General features: G+C 37.4%; 1 protein-coding gene across 2 annotated transcripts in view; it reads right to left on the reverse strand.

Annotated features, from left to right (window-relative positions):
- Positions 1-3,178: 3,178 nt before the first annotated feature.
- The window catches only part of LOC132676570 (complement factor H-like), a 104,657-nt gene continuing 87,056 nt past the window's right edge, over positions 3,179-20,779 (reverse strand). Inside the window, exons 15-21 of one of the 2 annotated variants that reach the window (XM_078441384.2) lie at positions 19,167-19,331; positions 14,887-15,069; positions 14,231-14,440; positions 12,209-12,382; positions 11,323-11,499; positions 5,052-5,234; positions 3,179-4,594 (exon numbers count right to left, since the gene is read on the reverse strand). In XM_078441384.2, the coding sequence (XP_078297510.1) occupies positions 4,386-4,594; positions 5,052-5,234; positions 11,323-11,499; positions 12,209-12,382; positions 14,231-14,440; positions 14,887-15,069; positions 19,167-19,331 (1,301 nt within the window). In that variant the 3' untranslated portion in view covers positions 3,179-4,385. Of the gene's footprint in view, positions 4,595-5,051; positions 5,235-11,322; positions 11,500-12,208; positions 12,383-14,230; positions 14,441-14,886; positions 15,070-19,166; positions 19,338-20,779 lie in introns of both variants that reach the window. The other variant, XM_078441383.2, reaches the window with a different exon arrangement.

Genomic DNA, 20,779 nt, shown 5'->3' on the forward strand with positions numbered 1-20,779 from the left:
ACCTGTCCGACCCCTTGATGGCCGTGTTGGACTTGACCCGAAAGGCCTTGGCAACCATGTCTGCTGGAGTGGCCTGGGGAAGAGAAGGAGAGCACAGACGCCAGGGGCCGTCAGGAACGCGACAACGCGGCACCGTCCCGACCCGCAGCCCTGGGGGCAGCCATGCTGGGGCCCGGCCGGGAAAGACGCCCGGCTGGAAACCCGGGCCGCGCAGCTTCGCGGCTTTGGCCGCTGCCGAGACCGCGGCCGCCCCTACTGACAGGACCCGGAACTGAAGCAGGGAGGGCGGGGCCCGGGGAAGGCGGGGCGGATTCCCGCTCCGGCCCTGCGCCTGCGCGACTGGCTGGCTCCTGCACGCCTGCAGGGGTCCCGCGGTGGCTAAGGTGCCTCTGTCTATTGCCGCTCAGTAGGCGTTAGGGCGTCTTGACTTCCCTTCAGTTTAATTCAGCCCCACAGAAGTACGTGACCGTTGTGTTTTATTCGTTTCGTAGCCCTCTCGAATGGTTTTCTTAAGGGCTTTGTTTGTCTTTGCTTTAATTGCACGCTAGGAAGTCTCCGAATTTTCTCTTTTGTTTTAAATTTACATGGGGTGATAGCAATACGGGGAATCCGCCCTCGTCCAAGGTTTGCGCCTCCTGTTATGAGTAAAAACACTACAAACAATCTTCCAATCTGTTTTAAAATATTTTTGACCACCTGTAGGTAACTTTTGCAAAGCGTTATTGCATTTTGCGTCAGGTGTTATTTGGGGAGGGGAGGGGTTTCCAAAACTAATTAAATTATTCACGTTGCTTATTAAAAAAAAAAAAATCTGTGAGCCAGATTAGGGTCAGGTTATGGCTTGGCTTCTCCCTAGCAATGTGATCCTGAGCCAACGGCTTATTCTTTCTAAAACTCTTGCATTCTCTGAAAGATGTGGATGGAGTACCTACGTCATAGGGTTTCCGTGAGAAACGATTGAGGTAATGAGTGTGATGTGCTACACAGTGTTTTGCAAATTTCCAGTCATATTTTCCAAAACTCTGACAGGTGTGAAATTTTGGGTTTCCCTGAAAGGGACTGCTGTGTGCCCTGGAGGCATGGATTTAAAGACCTGGGGTCTTGGCTCCTACTAGGTTAATTTTTGCGCATGGGAACGGTTAAGGGCAGAGTGTCCATCCACCAGGAAATAAATACTAATTGCTCGTTCGCTGACACAGTTACACAAAGGAGGATTTCACACTGCGCGTCCAAAGATTAGGTCTCCCAGTGTCTGCCCGCCACCAGGATTCTTACAAGGGCCCCTAACGTGGCCTGGGGCCAGGCGCAACTTGGGCTCCTCCTACCCTTCTGACCCAGGAGGCCTTTATTCTCAAGCACCCCAGCGACAAGGCCAAGGTCAGAGGAGCCCAGAGGAGGGCAGTGCCAGACAGCCTTTTCCCTTCTGGCTCCCAACGCAGCCACATGTGGGGACGCTTGATCCAGACTGTGCTGTTGACCAGTGTCTACCGCAGCACAGCTACTGAGGCAGCCTCTGTGCAGGGAGCTGAGGAAGGCTAGTCAAGAGAAGATTAGAATAATAAATACGAAAACAGCAAGGTACAGATAAATGTGTAAAATCACCTCCCTTCTATATATTGAAAAAAGGAGATTGATAAACACTGGGAGGATGACAGAAACTAATAAAAATATAACTATTAAATGAGGAACAGATAAATGATGGAAAAAGCTTACTCTTCACAGAGCCTTGTCATGTGACTTTGACTTTTGAAACATGTAGCTGTTTTTCATATCTAAAAAGTTTAGCTTAATAGAGGAAGAAGCATGATTTAAAATTAAAATATGAATGCAAATAAATGTAAAAATGTATTAAGTTGGGAAGTGAACCAATCAGAGATAAGGATTATTTGAAGTCATTTTGGAAGAGAGTACTTACATTCAGAGTTGAACATCCCAGGACAAAATAAATGCCAAGACATTGTAACCTTCATTCAGTAGTTTACCTGGTAGTAGTAATGTTTGCTTTAAACTTTTTATATTATTTTTGCAAATATTGAAATATAAGAATATGTGAGTAAAGAGAAGAGACAGAAAATGTACTAGAAAGTTTTTAACCCTGTGTTATTAAACTTGAATTGTAAGATCCAATAGGAGCAAATGAATTTTAAATTTCACTTCTATTTCAGTCTTCTGTCAAGCAAGAAGACATTTAAAGATGTTTCCACGGTGTTGAACATTTCTATTTCAACATAATTCTCTTCACAGGATGGTACAATTCTTGGGATCTAAACACTATTTCCCAGTAAAAGGAATCAGACCCCTTTGGAAAGGTGTATGCTTACAGGCACTGGGTAGGGAAATACCCAGAGAGCCTGGAACATCATGTCTTAAGAAATGCTCAAAGAATAATGGGGTATAACAAAGCAATCAGCAGCTAGTTTCAAGAGGCTCTCAACTAGCCAAATTTGGGATAATTTGAGCTTCAAAAATAATGCCTATAATTCATTATGATAAATTGAATAAATAAAAATTCAGGAATCCATGCTGATTTATTTATTTATTTATATATTTATGTATGTATGTATTTATTTATTTATGTATTAATTATTTTGAGAGAGAGAGGAGAGCTCTGTGGTGAGAGCGGGGCAAATGGAAAGAGAGAAAGAATCTTAAGCAGGCTCCCCACTCAGCGCAGAGCCCAGAGCTCAAGTCCTGGGCTCCATCCCATGACCTGAGCCAAAATCATGATGGATGCTCAATCGACTGAGCCACCCAGGTGCCCCGGTGATACAACATTAAAAACAAAACAAAACAAAACAAAACAAAAATATATATATATACGTAAAGGTATCAGAAGTTCACTATTATCAAGTTCTTACTCTAAACATTGAAAATTAAAGATTTACCAAAACTTTTTAGTTAAAAGCTATAGTGAGTTGGCAAAGTAACACTCATCTTTACACAAGAATGACAATACCTGCAGAAAAATATTAGAATTAATCTTAAAAGTCATTATTTTGCAGCCAAAAATGAAAATAAATGGTTATAGGCCATATTGGTTACAGGCCAAGTGTCATACACTGATTCCACCAGCATTAGGTGAAATGTTCTGGAGAAATAGTATTTACACCAATATTAACACCTCAGATAACTTGACAATTTTAAGAATAGTCCTTTAAATGTGAGAAAATTGACTCTCATTTGTGATTCAGATTTAGATAAATTGGCTCCATTGGAGACAGCCAGCTTACTCATTCTAAGAATGCCACTTGATTTGATGCAAAATGAAGAAGATATCACCTTAAAATATTTTTACCTTAATTATATCTTTATTGTCATCTTTAAGTTTTTACGTTTTTGTAGAAGTTAAAAATGTTTATGTTCAATTGATGTTAACTAATTTTGTTGTTTGGAATGTATGAACATTAAAATCATATTTCAGACTCTTATGGTTGAATGTTTCCAAAACTCTCTATACTAACAAAATCCTGAATGTGTCACTGGATTTGAAGATCATTACCAAAGAGGTTCTCATAGTTCTCAGCATGTACTGTCTTACTTTATCTTTATTTTAAAATAACACATTCTTGGGGTTTAAAGGTGATGTATATGAAAGATAGAAAAAGTGGAGACTGCAGGTAGGTGTAAGTTCAACACCAACTCTTACCCCTAGTTTCTCTAAATTCAACTATAGTTATTGTACACTTTTTATTTTACTTCCTGACAATCTTTGCTCTGTAAACATTTATGCAGTGTTCAAGCATTCTGTGTGTTTATACTTGATGTATTTTTTTTGTCCCTTTCATGTTATGTTTTAGGATAGTGATGCACCAGTTAGATCGAATTTCTCTTTATGATTTCTTTGAATTTTTATCTGTGCTAGAGAGTCATCTTTTAGGAGATCATGTATCCCATCGTTTTTTGGTATATCTATTGCTAGATAAGCAATATTAAGTAGTAACTGCTTACATCTTCTAACTAACACAAGTAGGACATAGATTTTGATGTGTTTTTGAAGTGAACTTATTTTGAAGTTGTAAAGAAGTATCTTCTCCCATTTCCTCTGAAATGGATAGTTTCAGGAAGGCTCAGAAATTTGGAGGAAGACGTGAGAAAGGTAGGAGAAAGATGGATAGAAGTCACCACTGAAATGGTTGAATCTAATTTCTTGTCATAGATATTTTAAGAATAGGACATAAAGAATTTTGGTTTGCCAAGTTTTAATGAGGTACTTTTAAGATGTGATTTATTTGTCTCTCAGATTTAATTACATCATCCATATAATATTTAACAAATTCTGATTTATGAAAGTAAATGAGCTAAATAACACTTGACAAAATAAACTGAGTTGGATTGACAATGAAAAATTCCCAATATTGTACATATTTTAGTTTTAGGACTGCATCTTAACCATTGCTTTTTACACAAACAGGATAGGTCAGCTTCCCCTCCCAACAGGTTACTCGGAATGTTTGTTGTGATGTCTGTCTACGATATCCAGCTTTACATTCAAATTCAACAGTATCCCCTGTTGGGGAATACAGTTTTTTCACAGAAGACCATCGTAATTGTATGTTATGTCTTTCCATGGAGTCTTCTGATATTATACATACATCTGAAGGTTAAAAAAAAATGAACATAAGCCTTAAGAAGTAAACAAATATTTTCCACAGAATTTCAGACTTTCAAGTAGAATCATCTACACTATCCCAAGGCTCTGTTTCCAAAACCTTTTCCAAACCAATACATTGAAAATCCATCACATAGATGTAAATCATTTTAAATGATTAATGATGTAAAAATGAGGTACTGTGTTTAAGGTGTGATAATTAAATGTTATAATGAAAGATCCATCATGTCAATAACAATAGGAAGAGCTTTCATTAAAGAATATTTTGTTGCTGTTGTTGTTTGAGTAAGACTTTTTTCTAACTTTATTTCTTCACAGATTAATATTTAGTAGTCAAGCTTTTGACAGAATGGTTGTGGTTAATCCATGAATATTCTGTTAATAACAGGAAAACACCTTTCTCATTATTTCCCAGGATCCAGGTGAATATTAAAATATTTACCTAAGCACTTTGGTGGTTTTGACCACTGTCCATATCGGCATGTGATGACCTTGTTTCCCTCAAGCACATACAAGGACTGGCACTGGTACTCAACAGATGACCCTGGAGCATATTCTGATTTTGGGAATGTGGTCATGTCTCCATTGTCAATAGGCGGAGGGGGCCCACAGTTTTCATTAGGATCTAAAAAGATATTATTTGATTTATTGAAAGTGCAAAGAAGAACAGGTTAAAGTAAAGTAAATAGAAATGTACCACAATATACGATATCAAGACTTGTGATTTCTGCTGACAGAAATGATTCATTGGAGAAATTCTAATCACTTAAACTGAGAAGAACACTTTTAAGCACTTCCTTTAATCCCACATGAAAGTACACATAAAGCATTAACAAATATGTCTGCTTTGCAGTATTCTGGTATTAAAAACCATTTTTCCTACTGAATAAATGCCAGACGGATAGCTAATATACACAAAGAAATTTTTCTCATTAGTTACAACATACTGCATGGTCTACTATGTATTGATTTTCATTGTTATTACAAAAGAAACATCAGTTTCTTTAATTACGTCAAAGAATTACAAATCTATATAATGTGAAAGGCAATTGCTGGCCTCCCATTCTGGACATGATGACGTAGAAACATTTCTGCTTATCCCTTCTGCTAAGTAAAACTAAAAACCCTGAACACATTATAAAAACCAACATGGAGATTACCAAAGATGCAGAGAAGATATCAATCTGATAAGAGACCTTGGGATTCAAGGAATTACACAGTTCATTTGGGTTTTCATTGGGCCTTCTACAGACCCTGGACTGAGCACTGAAGAAGAATGGAACCCAGAAATGATATCAAGTTCAAGAAAAAAAAAGTTCCAAAAATCATCCACTCTATTTAGCCAAAGGCCCAGGAGAGGAGTATTCTAGCAAAACAGGTATTTTTTACAATACTTGAAATGCTCCCAAATACCATCATAAAGAAACCGAGACCATTCCTCTCGCTGTGTGGCTCACAGATCAACAGTGATCAACAGAGGCCAAGTGAGCAGCCCAGACTTCTCTCCACACTCAGGGAATAAGACACCTCTCCACTTTCCGTGTTGTCAGTGGAGGTCAAGTGGGAAGCCTGGACTTGCACTGTGGTAGTCTTGGAGGCCTGATAAATAAGAGATGTCAATAAAATCCAGAGCCTTAAAACATATATCCCAAATGTCTAGAACACAATTGAAAATCCCTCATTACACTAGCACAAAAACAGACACTCAGATCGATGGAACACAATAGGGAACCCAGAAATGGACCCACAAACGTATGGACAATTAATCTTTGACAAGGCAGGAAAAAATACCCAATGGAATAAAGACAGTCTCTTCAGCAAGTGGTGCTGGGAAAACTGGACAGCAACATGCAGAAGAATTAACCTGGACCACTTTCTTACACCATACACAAAAATAAACTCAAAATAGAGGAAAGACCTAAATGTAAGACAGGAAGCCATGAAAATCCTCAAGGAGAAAGCAGCAAAAATCTCCTTAACCTTGGCCACAGCAACTTCTTACTCAACGTGTCTCCGGAGGCAAGGGAAACAAAAGCAAAAATGAACTATTGAGACTTCATCAAAATAAAAAGCTGCTTCACAGCGAAGGAAACAATCAGCAAAACTAAAAGGCAACCAACAGAATGGGAGAAGATATTTGCAAACGACTTATCAGATAAAGGGTTAGTATCCAAAAATCTATAAAGAACTTATCAAACTCAACACCCAAGAAACAAATAATGCAGTGAAGAAATGGGCAAAAGACATGAATAGACACTTCTCCAAAGAAGACATCCAGATGGCCAACCGGCACATGAAAAAACACTCAACATCACTCATCATCAGGGAAACACACCTGCCAGAATGGCTAACATTAACAACTCAGGCAACAAGAGTTGGCGAGGAGGCGGAGAAAGAGGATTTCTTTTGCACTGCTGGTGGGAATGCAAACTGGTACAGCCACTCTGGAAAACAGTATGGAGGTTCCTCAAAAAATTAAAAATAGAACTACACTACAATCCAGGAATTGCACTACTAGGTATTTATCCAAGGGATACAGGTATGCTGTTTTGCAGGGGCACATGCACCCCAATGTTTAGAGCAGCACTATCAATTAAGAGCCAAAGAATGGAAAGAGGCCAATTGTCCATCGATGGGTGGATGGATAAAGAAGATGTGGTATATATATATACAATGGAGTATTACTTGGCAATCAAAATGAATGAAATCTTGCCATTTGCAACTACGTGGATGGAACTGGAGGGTATTATGCTAAGTGAAATTAGTCAGAGAAAGACAAATATCATATGACTTCACTCCTATGAGGACTTTAAGAGACAAAACAGATTAACGTAAGGGAAGGGAAACAAAAATAATATAACAACAGGGAGGGGGACAAACAGAAGAGACTCATAAATATGGAGAACAAACTGAGGGTTGCTGGAGGGGTTGTGGGAGGGAGTTGGGTTAAATTGGGTTAAATGCATAAGGGGCATTAAGGAATCTGCTCCTGAAATCACTGTTGCACTGTATGCTGACTTGGATGTAAATTACAAAATAAATAAAGAAATAAAAAAAAAAAAGAAAATCACTCAATATAGGGGCATCTGGTAGCTCAGTGGGTTGAGCATCCAACACTTCTTGATTTTGGCTCAGGTCATAATACCACAGTTCAAGAGTTCGAGCCCTGTGTTGGGGTCTATGATGGCAGAGAGGATCCTGCTTGGGATTCTCGCTCTCACTCTGCCCCTCCTCTGCCTGTGTGCTGGTGTGAGGACTCTCTCGCTCGCTCTCTCAAAATAAAATTTTAAAGAGAGAGAAAATTACTTACCATACCAAAGACCAGTAAAATCTCAAAAGAGAAAAGATAATCAACAGATGGCAACACTTAAATGACACAGATAATGGAATTATTTAGTGATGGCTTTTAAAAATCCAATGGGAATTACGGCACAGAAAAAAATAATAATGGATTGTTAAAAATCCTCACTGGATGGGCTCTATCATGGATTACAGATGACAGAAGGATAAATCAATTTGAATATACAATACAGATTGCTCACTTTGAAAACAGACTGAAAACAAAAGTGGACAGGGTCTCAGGGACCAGTAAGAGTATATAGTAAAGCATGGACAACCAGAAAGAGAAAAAAAGGGGTTACAGATGAAAAAAAAAAAAAAAAAGAGACTTCCAAAAATAATGGCTGAAAATTTCCCAAGTGGGCACAAGGCAGAAACATTCATATTGAAATAGCCAAACAGGATAATCCTAAAGAAATTCAATCCAAGATACATCATAATCAAACTGAGGAAAACTAAAGAAAAGGAAAAATCTCAAAAGCAGCTACACAGAAATTAGGCAAACCTCTAAGGGAAAAGGGTTCAAGTGTCCGTGGGGTTCTCATCTGTGTCCATCGAGCCAGAGAGAAGTGACAACATTTTTCAAGTGCTAGAAGAAAAGATACTGTCATCCCGAATGCTATATCCAGTGATGCCATCCTTAGGATATAAGGGAGAAATTAAGACGTTCTGAGACAAAGGAAAACGGGGAAAATATCTCCAGCAGATCTACCTTTAAAGAATTGCTAAAGGAATTCTTCAAACAGCACCGAAAAGATAACAGAAGGAGGACTGAGACTTCATGCAGGAAGAAAGAACAAGGGAAGTGAGAAAAATAAGGGTAAATAGTATAGACTCTTTTTCATAAGGAGTTTGTTGTATTTGATGTTTGGGCAACATTGTATCATTTCCTATAGTGCTCAATATAAGTAGAAGCAACACTAAAGACATTTATGCTTACTAAGGAAAAAAAAAGGCATTTATGTTTAAAATGTGGGGAGGGTAAGGGGTGCTTGGGGCTCAGTGAGTTAAGTACCTGACCCTTGATATCAGCTCAGGTGTTGTGAGTTCAAGACCCACATTGGGTTCCACACTGGATGTGAACCCTACTTAAAATAAAATAAAATAAAATAAAATAAAACAAAGTAAAATAAAATAAAATAAAATAAAATAAAATAAAATAAAATAAAACAAAACGTGGGGAGGGTAAATGGACCTAAATGGAAGTATGGTTTCCACATTCACGTGAGGTCGTAAAATGTCAAGACCAGGAGGGAATGATAAGCTATTATGTAGATCTTAATACCTAGGGCAACCACTCATAAAATGATACAAAGAGATATGCCCCCAAACAATGCAGATATACCAAAATGGAAGTTATCTTAAAATGTTCCAAAAGTCCATATAGATAATAAGAAAAGCAAATGGGAGTGAAATACAGGGAACACAAAATAAATAAAATGCCTGGCACAGCCCCTAATCTATCAAATATTACTTTAAGTGTAAGTGGGTTAAATACTTCAGTGAAAAGACTAAAATGGCAGAGTGCACACATAAACAAGATCCAACCATAGGGCGTCTAAAAGAAACTCACTTTAAACATGAAAAACGTAGGTGGGATCAAAGCAAAAGACTGGGAAATATGAATGCCAGGAAAAGGTGATTTGAAAAACTGGTGGCTATACAGTATCTGCTTTGTTGGCTCCTCTTCTCTCCTAAACTCTGAATACGCGAGTGTCCTGTGACCAAGTTCTTAGACCTTTTCTTCTGTATACACTAATTCCCAGGTTGAACTCAGCTAGTAACCTTCTTTAAATATAATCCACAAGCTGAAGTAGCCCAAAATTGTATCCCAGTCTATGATCACAATCCAGCTGCTGATTCTGTCTCCAAGTGAAATTTTTATAGGGCTGTCAAATGTCCACAACGTATCTTTAATACACTTATTCCTCAGGAAACAACCAAGTGTCTTAATGCTTAAGATAGAGAATTTTCCATGATTCCAGGTGTGCTAATCTGGTCAAATCCTTCATAAAATAAATATGTCATATCACTTACGCAGTCCACAAAAAGAAAAAATTGGAGTTTAAGCACCATCATTTCATTTAAGATTAAAAGATGATTCTATAATAACTACTACATTATATATTTATGTTAACATATTTAGTCCCTAAAACATTCTCTAAAGTTTGGGGAGGAAATAAGATACTCTAACTAGGCACTGAGGTGGTTGTGTCCAGCTCCCATTTGAACATATCACTTTTCTGCCCCATCCAGGTCAAAAGGTTTGATGCATTCATGACGTGCCCTCTGACCAGATAAGATACTTAGGCATCTCTTCTAGTATAATAGCATGTTTCACTCTGGGTGGATTCCCACAGGAAATACCTGGATAGAAAGAAAAAAAAGTCGCATCTCTAACACAATGATCAGTTTGAGTAGCAAATCAACGAATGGGATTCCAAATAGATCTCTAAGAGGATTTTAAATCAACAGTTAATCTGTCACGAAAGGCTGCTAATTTTAAGAAATTTACATATAAGATTGAAGAAAAGGAGACAAAGCAATATCTTTTATTTTATAAGACTTAAACTTGTATGAAACTGAGAGTTTTTCTGGACATATCCCTTAGGGTCTAGTCAAATCACTCTTCCAAATTATGTATTTTCAAAATGAATTTACAAACCACAAGAAAATCAAAATAAAAACATTATTCGACATCAGAATTTGGCTTGCAATTATCCTGTTTATGAATGTAATTTTAGGCCCTTAGAGAAATAAACACAGCAGCCACTTCCTTAGAGAATAAATGAAGAATTAACCCGCTTTGAAGAATACCAGAGCTGAAGGAAAAAGATGATTAACTGAGAGTCCAAACAGGAGATGAGTGGCAAAATAACAGAAAAATAAATGTATAATTGACAAAAACAGCCTTCAATGATTCTTTCTTGCAAACGCTTCAGGACATTTCAATGCATAATGTATAATTCACCAGTGAGATTCAGGTGGACGTAAACGTAACAGGCTATAGGTACGGCTCCTAGACTGGAGTATACACTGAATCCCTTGGGAATTGTTAAGACACTTTCAGGGTTGCAGCCCCAGAGTTTTTGCCACCACAGGTCTGAGCAAGCCTGTGAATTCACATTTGCGTTTCTAACCATTTCCCAGAAGATGCTGATTCTGTTCTTCCAGAGACCACAGTTTGAGAACCACTGGGCTTTCAGATTGACCGCTGAGTACACAATTATATCCCTTTATGTTAAAACATAAACTTCTTCGACCTGGCCTCAAAGAATAACCCATGTCCATTTCATAAGTGCTCTTAGAAGGAATTGCATATTATATTAGTGAAGACATTTTGACAAATAGGTTTCAAAATTTCATTGAAGTACCTCTGCACATTGGCTTTCCTATCCATTGGCTGTTAATACACTGGATAGTATTTGGTCCATCCAAAAGGTAATTATGTGGACATTTATAAGTCACTTTTTCTCCTGACCTATAGAACGTCTTCTTCGGGCCTATGGGTGTGGCATTACCGAAGTCGGGTAAGCTAAAACAATCCGTGTCTGAAAGAAAAAGAATATGTACTTGTTCAGTAAATATTTTAAAATACATAATGGCTAATAAGTATAATGTAGAATAATAGGTACACATCGAACCAATGAATACCTTGCAAAATTTTTCTTATACCTTGAAAAAATATGTTAGAAGTCTTGCTTATTATATTGAACAGTCCTATGTTTATCAAAGTATAACATGGGGATGATGACATCGTAAGCCTGAAGAGATATGGATACATGTAATGCTTGAGATCACACTTCTTGCATTCAAATTCTTTCTTGCCCATACAAGCCATCTGCCTTATGTATGTATTTGTATTTTCACCTCTGTCAAAATCGGTTACCTTTATTCATGTCAAACATCTCAGAAAACTATATACATACAAGGAGATAACTGACAGACTAACAGTAAATTGAATAATGATGGGATTGGTGAGCAGGGACCAGCTGTGACACCGGAACAGAGATGAGAAGTCTGAGGATGTGTATCACAGGAGGTCTAATGTGCACACACGGTGACATGAAAGTGAAAGAATTTGGCTCATGCTGTCACACTTTTATTATTACTACGGCTATTAATTCTCTACTAGAATCCACAGCTTCCCAGAGATACCCTGTTGAATTCTGGAATTACTGCCTAGTTTCATATTTGTACCATTTATGCTCTGAATTAAGAATATTTATCAATCGCAGAGTAAAATTAAATACACTATACTTTTGCACTCTGGTGGATGGGACCATTTTCCTCCTATACATCTTATGAATGCAGGTCCATTAATCTCAAAACCTTCGGTGCATTTGTACGTTACTTCTTCTCCATATTGGTAACTGTCTGATACGTGAGATAGAATACCATGTGGAATCAAGGGTGGTGGCGCACAAGAAAGTCCTAAAAAAAGAAGGAGACAAAGAAAGAATGACTCCATGTTTTACTAAATCTGAAATTTAATTTTATGTACGGGTTTCCATATTTGGCAGTTTTATTTGAAAAATATGATAACACAGGATCTGTAATCACATCACAGAGACGGTGTGCAAATGCTTCCTAAAATCATTATTCTGATGTGTATCCAGCTGGCAACCTGAGTAGGAGCTTGAAACTAAACATGTCAATATATTATCGGCCGTAGCGACTTCTTTCTAGATATGTTTCCTGAGGCAAGGGAAACAAAAGCAAAAATAAACTATCGGGACTACATCAAAATAAAACACTTCTGTACAGTGAAGGAAACAATCAACAAAACTAAAAGGCAAGCTACGGAAAGGGAGAAGATATTTGCAAATGACATAGCTGATAAAGGGTTAGGAACCAAAACATATAAAGACCTTATAAAACTCAACATCCGAAGAAAGTAACCCGATTAAAATGGGCAGAAGGCATGAACAGACATATATCCAAAGAAGACATACAGACAGCCAACAGACACATAAAGAGATGCTCAACATCACATTGATTATCCTGGAAGTGCAATTCAAAACTGCAAAGAGATATCACCTCACACTTGTCAGATAGGCAAAAATCAACACACAAGAAACAACAGGTGTTGGCGACGATGTGGAGAAAGGAAAACCATCTTTCACTGTTGCTGTGGGAATGCCAACTGGTGCAGCCACTCTGGAAAAACAGTATGGTGATTCCTCGAAAAGTTAAACCATAGAACTAGATCCAGCAACTGCACTACTAGATATTTACCCAAAGAATACAAAAATACTACTTCAAATGGATACATGTACCTTGATGTTTATAGCAGCATTATTTACAATAGCTGAGATATGGAAGCAGCTCAAGTGTCGATTGATAGATGAATGGAGAAAGAAGAGGTGGTATATATATACAACGGAATATTATTCAGCAAGAATGAAATCTTGTGATTGGTAATGACACAGATGGAGCTAGAGAGTATAATGCTAAGTGAAATAAGTCAGAGAAAGACAAATAACATGATTATACACACACACATGTGGAAGTTCAGAAACAAAACAAATGAGCAAAAGGGGGAAAGAGAGAGAGGCAAACCAAGAAACAGACTCTTAATTATAGAGAACAATGTGGTTACCAGAAGGGAGGTGGGTGGGAGGATGGGTTTAATAGGTGATGGAGATAAAGGAGAACACTTGTTTTGACCATCAGGTGTTGTATTGAAGTGCTGAATCACCATATTCTACACGTGAAACTAAGATTACACTGCATGTTAACTAATTGGAATTGAAACTAAAACTTAAAAAATAAAAATAATAAAAATTTCAATATATTTATGAAAGAGACCATCAGTGTTTCTCAAACCAATAGTGAATAATAAAAAGAAGAGCATTGAGAAGTAATCATCTTAAGTACTATATATTGTAAGAACTTAGAAATGACATTACAGGAAAGAGAAAACAAATTAAAAAAAAAAACTCATGGCAAAGCAAACAGAACAAGTTCTATACATGGGAAAGGAATATGAACAGGTAGGTTTAACTTAATTGTGCTACACATCTAGTTTTCATTAAACAATTGCCAGAATTCAAAGTGAGTCTGTAATGAGTCAATGAAATTAACACAAAGAGGATAGACTTGATGATGCAAAGATTGTTGGTAAAGTACATAAATATATAAATGATTTTAGATATTTAGCTGTAAGTGATTCTATATATTTAGAAACCTAAAGGTTTCTTTCTCACGAATTTGATGACAATTGATAATGCTTAATGGATTATATCGAAAATAGAACTGTGGTGTGCATACTGTCCTCACCTACACACCGAGGTGGAGAACTCCATTTTCCTATGTGGCACGTTATCTCATCTTTTCCAGATATCCTGAAACCATCCTCGCAAATGTAATTTAATTTGGTGCCATGTACATAAACCTCAGGTTTCAATGTTTCGTCCATCTCTTCTGAAAACTGAGACGATTTAATGGTTCCATGTTCTATCTGAGGTGGTTGAGGACATGGGCTTTTTTCTGTATAAACAACAGAGATCAATGTTTAAATTGAAAAATGTAATCAAATACTAGGTGAGGTTGTAAAATAAGGATAATCTGAAAAATTAAATTACTGAAAAACTAAAAAACATCTGGAATTTGCAAGCTCATGTCTCCATCAAATCTACAGTAGTATCTGCTTGTTCACTCTGTCCCCACATTCTTGTCCTGTTCATCATGAGTGAAATAGGCACAAACAAATTTTCTATGGTATTTACACAGTAACCCAAAGTTTTTGTCTGTTTATTTCATAGCAGAAGTGAAAGAATGCCGTTTGATTTGTATACTTAGATTGCAATTTACTGTTTCAAGATAAAGTGAAATAGATAGACAGAAAGGTCCCTATCTTGTTCATTTACACAAAGCACAGGGGAGTATTAACCTCATTTGAAAGAATGTTACAAAGCAAGTTATGCATTACTGACCAACGCAGTGTGGTACTGACTGCCATCTTCCATCCTTGCACACGATTTCCTCTGCATCCTGAATTATAGAATTGTCTTGACAGACAACAGATACTTTTTCTCCATCCTGATAATTTACCGTCGTTGCCATATTGTGAGCATTGGGAATCTGAGGTGGAGGTGGGCATGACTGCATTTGTACTTCTACAAATATGAAAATCAGATTTCGTGATGAAAATCACAAGTTAAAAATACTAAAGAGAAAGCCCAATAATAATGTATCATAAACAATCAAATAATAAGGTTATGTTTAATATGTGATACTCTTCAGCTTGTAGAACGCTTTAATACATCACACGTGGTCTTAATGGTAGTATCTTCCTTTTATTCCTTCTGTGATAAATCGTGCATAATTTTTGTGTAACTCCTTTTAATTATTTCTAACCATTACGATGTACTAACTGAATCATCCACTCAGTAACAGGCACGAAATAAATACTGATATTAGGATGTTTTTACAGCTATCTATAATCAAATGTATTGTGATTGCATTAAAACCCGTACAAGATGTGGAATGGAAAACAATTAGCCAAAGGAAGAATTACACGTAGTTAATCAATTATTTGATACAGGTTCCTGGCCAAGACATGAATTAGATATGTTCACTAATGATTAACAGTGTGTCGTTTGAAGTTCAAAACTCTCTGGAGATACTGTTGACTAGGTTGCCGACACTGTTTAGAGATACACAGATGATGAAATGCACCCTGTTTAACGGATTAGACAGCCTGCCTTTAGGTCTATGACCAGCAAGGTGTACAAGATTCCCTTGCAAACTTGAGTTTGAGCTCCCATAAAGCAGAGATACCTCACATGTATCGTGGCAGTTCATAACCTGGAGACAAAGATGTCCTGTTCCACTGAGGGAAGACTCTGGACGGCTAACCCTGGAGGCTTTTGGACCTCTCTGTGATACCTACGTTTTGCTTTCTCCTGCCATGCATTTATTTCATTAAAGACCTTATGTGACTGTACTTTGGGAAGTCCCCTGAGTCCTTCCAATTATCTGACACTTTGTATTCAACTCAGAGAAATTGTTGACGGAATAGAATTCATTCATGCTGACTAATATGGTCATATTTTCTATTTCTATCTTTAGATAGATGCAGGAGTATTTTATATTTAATCAAAAGTTTTTTTCTTATTTCTGTTTTCATTATCTTGGCATATTTTTTTCAATGTATTCTCAAGGATTTATTTTCTTCTATATATGCTGTTTAACCATTTTTGTCCTAATAATCTTAATTTGTACTTCCTCTTGATACATTTTGCCAGAGGTTGGTCTGGCAACTAAATCTCCCTAAAGGCAGAATCATTACTCTGCAAATCCTCTGTTTATGCTTTTTTTAAAAAGCTTCTTTGTATTTTTTGCATTGTATTTTATTTTTACATTTTAAAATTTTTTCTAATTATTATGTAATCCTTTGAATAACAAATATACCACAAAAATGTTGTTAAAAGAGGATACATTTAAAAAAAAAGAGGATACATTTATCTAAGAAAAAACTGAATATTTGTAAAGTAAGCAACAAAATTCTCGATAACTGATGAGTCAAAGAAGAAACCACAAGGAATACTAGGAAACATTTCACATAGAATTCAATGAAATGAAATGTATATAAAAATTTTGAGACTTCTACAACAGTTTTAGAAGGGAAAAGGAAGTTAATCCTTAAAAGTAGGATGGTTTAAATCCAAGTTTTAGTTTTCTACCTTAAGAAATAGAAAAGTAAAATTAAAATCGAAGTAATTAGAAAAAACAACTTAAGCCCACAGAAGAGAGAAAATTGAGAAAGACAAATAGAAAAGAGAAAACAGAAAAAATGGTGAATGTTAATAAGGCTAAAAAATAGAAGAGAGAGTAATGGAGAAAATCGAGTGTTAAAACTGGTTATGTGGAAATGTTAATAAATTCAAGAAAAAAAAAATCCAGGAAGAATAATCAAGATACAAGTAATAAGCATCAATGTTAAGAAAGAAATAAGAGCTATCTGCCAGAAACTATACAACTAAAAGGAAAATAGCACATGAAGGGAATACTAGAAACAACTGTACACCAATCAATTCGACAAACGAGAGATTTGTTGAAAAATACAACTTCCTTTCATTGATGAAAGACAGTAAGAAAATGGGAATATTTCATTACTTATTAAAGAAATGTAATTCTTCATCAAGAAAACTTCCAAAAAAGCAAATTATATGTCACACGACTTTGCATGTAAATTCTATCAATCATTTAAGGTAAAAATAATGAAATAATAAGTGTAATTACCTATATATATATGTATTTAATATTTATACATATATTTGCAATTTGTTTTGTGAGGCCACACTAATACTGATAACAAAACTTGGGAGAGGCATTAAAAGAAAAAGCATCTATAGATTAATATCTCCCATGATCACAGATGCAAAACTTCTTAAACTATGTCAGTAAATCAAGTATATGAAAATATAATAGAGTTAACTCTAGGAATGAGAGATTTGGTCAACATTCAAGAAGTTACATGTATAATTCACTACATTAACAGAGATAAGTGAGCCATATTATCCTATCAAGAGATACGTAAAAAGCATTTAAAAATATCCAACATTGGTTGATCATAAAATTTCTCACTCAGCTAAATAAGACTAGAAGGAGTAGTTTCCTTAAACTGATAAAGGGCGTCTACAAAAATCCTAAAGTGACATTATGATTGTGGTAAAATGTTGAATACCCTCTCTCTGTGGTCAGGAATAGGACAAAGATGTGCATTCTTATCACTTCCTTTCAACAGTTTACTGGACATCTTAGCCAGTACGATAAGATAAAAAAAACCAAAATCAAAATAGACTGGCAAAAATAAAATCTTGTGGTAGCACTGATATAACTGCTTACAGAAAATTGCCACAAATCTACGAAGCAACACCTAAAATGAAAAATGCAGCTTAGTATAATTTCAGACGATCCAATTAACATGCAGAAACCAAGCGTGAGGGCAAACACATAAAAAGATCCCAAACTCCTCTCCCACACACACTGAATCCATGGTACAATGGAGCAATCGCCTCTGAAAAAGACCTGAAAACCAGCTGAACGGCCCCTTCACAACAAACAGTAAAAGGGCCACATTCAGGTGGGTAGGAGAGTCAGGAAGACAGTATATGGAACAAACCCCACCCCTGGCAGGGCTACACACATTCAGGAGGGATCTCACTGACCCAGAGCCTCTCCCTGAGGAGTAAGGGGTTTGTTTCCCACATTAACAACCCAAACCCTGGAATCTGCAGCAGGAAGATGAGCCCCCAAGATGTCTGGCTTTGAAAACCAACAGAGCTCATATCCCGGATATCTGAAGGGCTATCGAGAACTGAGACCCTTTTCTTAAAGAGCTTGCACCCAGACTCACTACCCCAGGCGACCAATGTGAAAGAACAGTTTGAGAAATACCTAGACATCTGAGAAGGGGATTCATTTGCTCGCCTTAAAGCATCTGCTTGAGGGGGGGCATCTGTTGGGACTCTTTCCGGGACGGAGGTGCCAGCAGGTGCCATGTCTGCACTTTCCCTCTACCTTGATGGCACCAGTGGGTGCACTCCAGCCCAGGGCTCTCCTGTGGCTTCATCAAAGCCGGCGAGCAGGCCCCAGCCCTGCATTCTGCTGCCTCGCTAAAGCTGGCCAGCATGCTCAGCCCACAGAGGGCACACTCCTTGATCCCCAGGCTCTAGTGGCCAGAGGGGCTTGCATTTCTGGGGCCTGCAACGCACTACAACAATCCGAGAGATAACTCTTGGTGGGCCACTACCTCCAGGGCACCACAAAGCAGCCTGAAACACAGCCCAGACTTTCTGGGGAAAAAGCCTAATTATCTGTCTTAGACCGGTAGCCTGAGGGGTGGACTTGAGATTTGCCGCACATCTGGGGGCCACCGAGGTGCCCTCAGGGAACGTGGACCAGGGGATGCCATCTTTGTGCTCTCCTCAGCCTCAAAGAAAACCAAATCACTATTTCTTAAAGATACCCGACCGGCATTAATTTGAGGCCATCAAGTTTCTGGGTGGGTTGTTTTATAGGGGACTGAAGCACTGATGCACTTAATATCTAGAAATGATGTTGTGGTTAGTTTCTAAATTCCCTTCCGGCTTCAAAGTTATTTGTAATAATAAATAGCTAAACATGTTTAAAAGATGCCCAGATACTGCTTTGGCAAGTTCGGAAGAAATAGAATAAGATTTTGAAAGTACTATAAACAAGAGCTTACCTGTGCAGGTTAGTTCAGGATCCCATCTTCCATTTATGCACGTTGAGTGTTTCTGTTCTGATTTTCCTCTACATTTGTAACTTATGTTCTCATTATGATCAAATTCGGTCTTAAATGGATTTACGTCACGTATAGTTAAGCTGTGTTTACACTTCCGAAGTTCATCTGTTGCTAGAAATGAAAATATTGCCTTGAAAAGACTACTTATAAGAATCAAAGCAGGGGCGCCTGGGTGGCGCAGTCGGTTAAGCGTCCGACTTCAGCCAGGTCACGATCTCACGGTCCGTGAATTCGAGCCCTGCGTCAGGCTCTGGGCTGATGGCTCGGAGCCTGGAGCCTGTTTCCGATTCTGTGTCTCCCTCTCTCTCTGCCCCTCCCCCATTCATGCTCTGTCTCTCTCTGTCCCAAAATAAATAAAAAACTTGAAAAAGAAAAAAAAAATTAAAAAAAAAAGAATCAAAGCAGTTAATGCAGAACAATAGCTTAGACTCAATAGTATATCGAAATTAGAATTTATGCCCATAAGTCCCACCAACCAAGTCATTCCTGATCATATTGCATGTGATGGGCTATTTATTATGTCTGAACATAAGTCCCGTGTCCAGGCTTTGAAATTTCAGAGAAAATGTCTGCCATAAATACAGCCTGCACTTTGGGGATTAGAAAAGCATTAAGAGGCTCACTTTTTTGGATGATTTACACACTGAACAGTCATCACCTGGTTAAATTTGGTCTCCTATTTATCTGTGGAAATAGAATATATGAAGCTGCTAGTTTAAATATCATGTTTCAAAAAAATGAATATATTTTTTCACTTATGGTAATTTAATAAGCACATCTAAAATGTATTACGTAAAATGTGAACACTTAAGCAGATCTTTTGCATGATCACTAAAATGGGACAAATACTTGGACTAAGAAATTGGGTGCTTCAAGTCACAACCTGCTTACTGTATATACTCTTCCAATCTTTGAAAAACTATTTTGTACATCAGGTCAACCTATAATTCAATAATATTGTAAGAGTCAATTTTGTTGACTAATACGAGTATAACAACTTTTTATACAACTACATACTTCAAAAATTCAATGCAGCCCAGAGTACTCTGTCAAGTTGATAAAATATCAATTGATGAAGGTCTTTGGATTTTTTAATAAGTACCCAAAGATGTAATGATTTTGTAATACAATAAAAAATAAAACAAAGGGGACTAATTCAAAACACACTAGAGGCTGAAAATAAATTCTGTTTTTAGGGCTTATCTTCAGTGTTGAGGAAGAGAAAACAAGGTTTTCTTCAGGTGATAGTAACTCATCTATAGTCAAAAGGAGTGGTGGTGGGTGTTGTCATGGTCCTGTGATTGACTGGTTTCTGAAAGAAGTTCCTTGATTCTTTTTTTTTTTTTTTTTTTAATTTTTTTTTTTCAACATTTTTTATTTATATTTGGGACAGAGAGAGACAGAGCATGAACGGGGGAGGGGCAGAGAGAGAGGGAGACACAGAATCGGAAACAGGCTCCAGGCTCCGAGCCATCAGCCCAGAGCCTGACGCGGGGCTCGAACCCACGGACCGCGAGATCGTGACCTGGCTGAAGTCGGACGCTTAACCGACT

Source organism: Panthera onca, chromosome F1 (assembly GCF_046562875.1).
Source record: "Panthera onca isolate mPanOnc1 chromosome F1, mPanOnc1 haplotype 2, whole genome shotgun sequence".
Lineage (NCBI taxonomy): Eukaryota > Metazoa > Chordata > Mammalia > Carnivora > Felidae > Panthera > Panthera onca.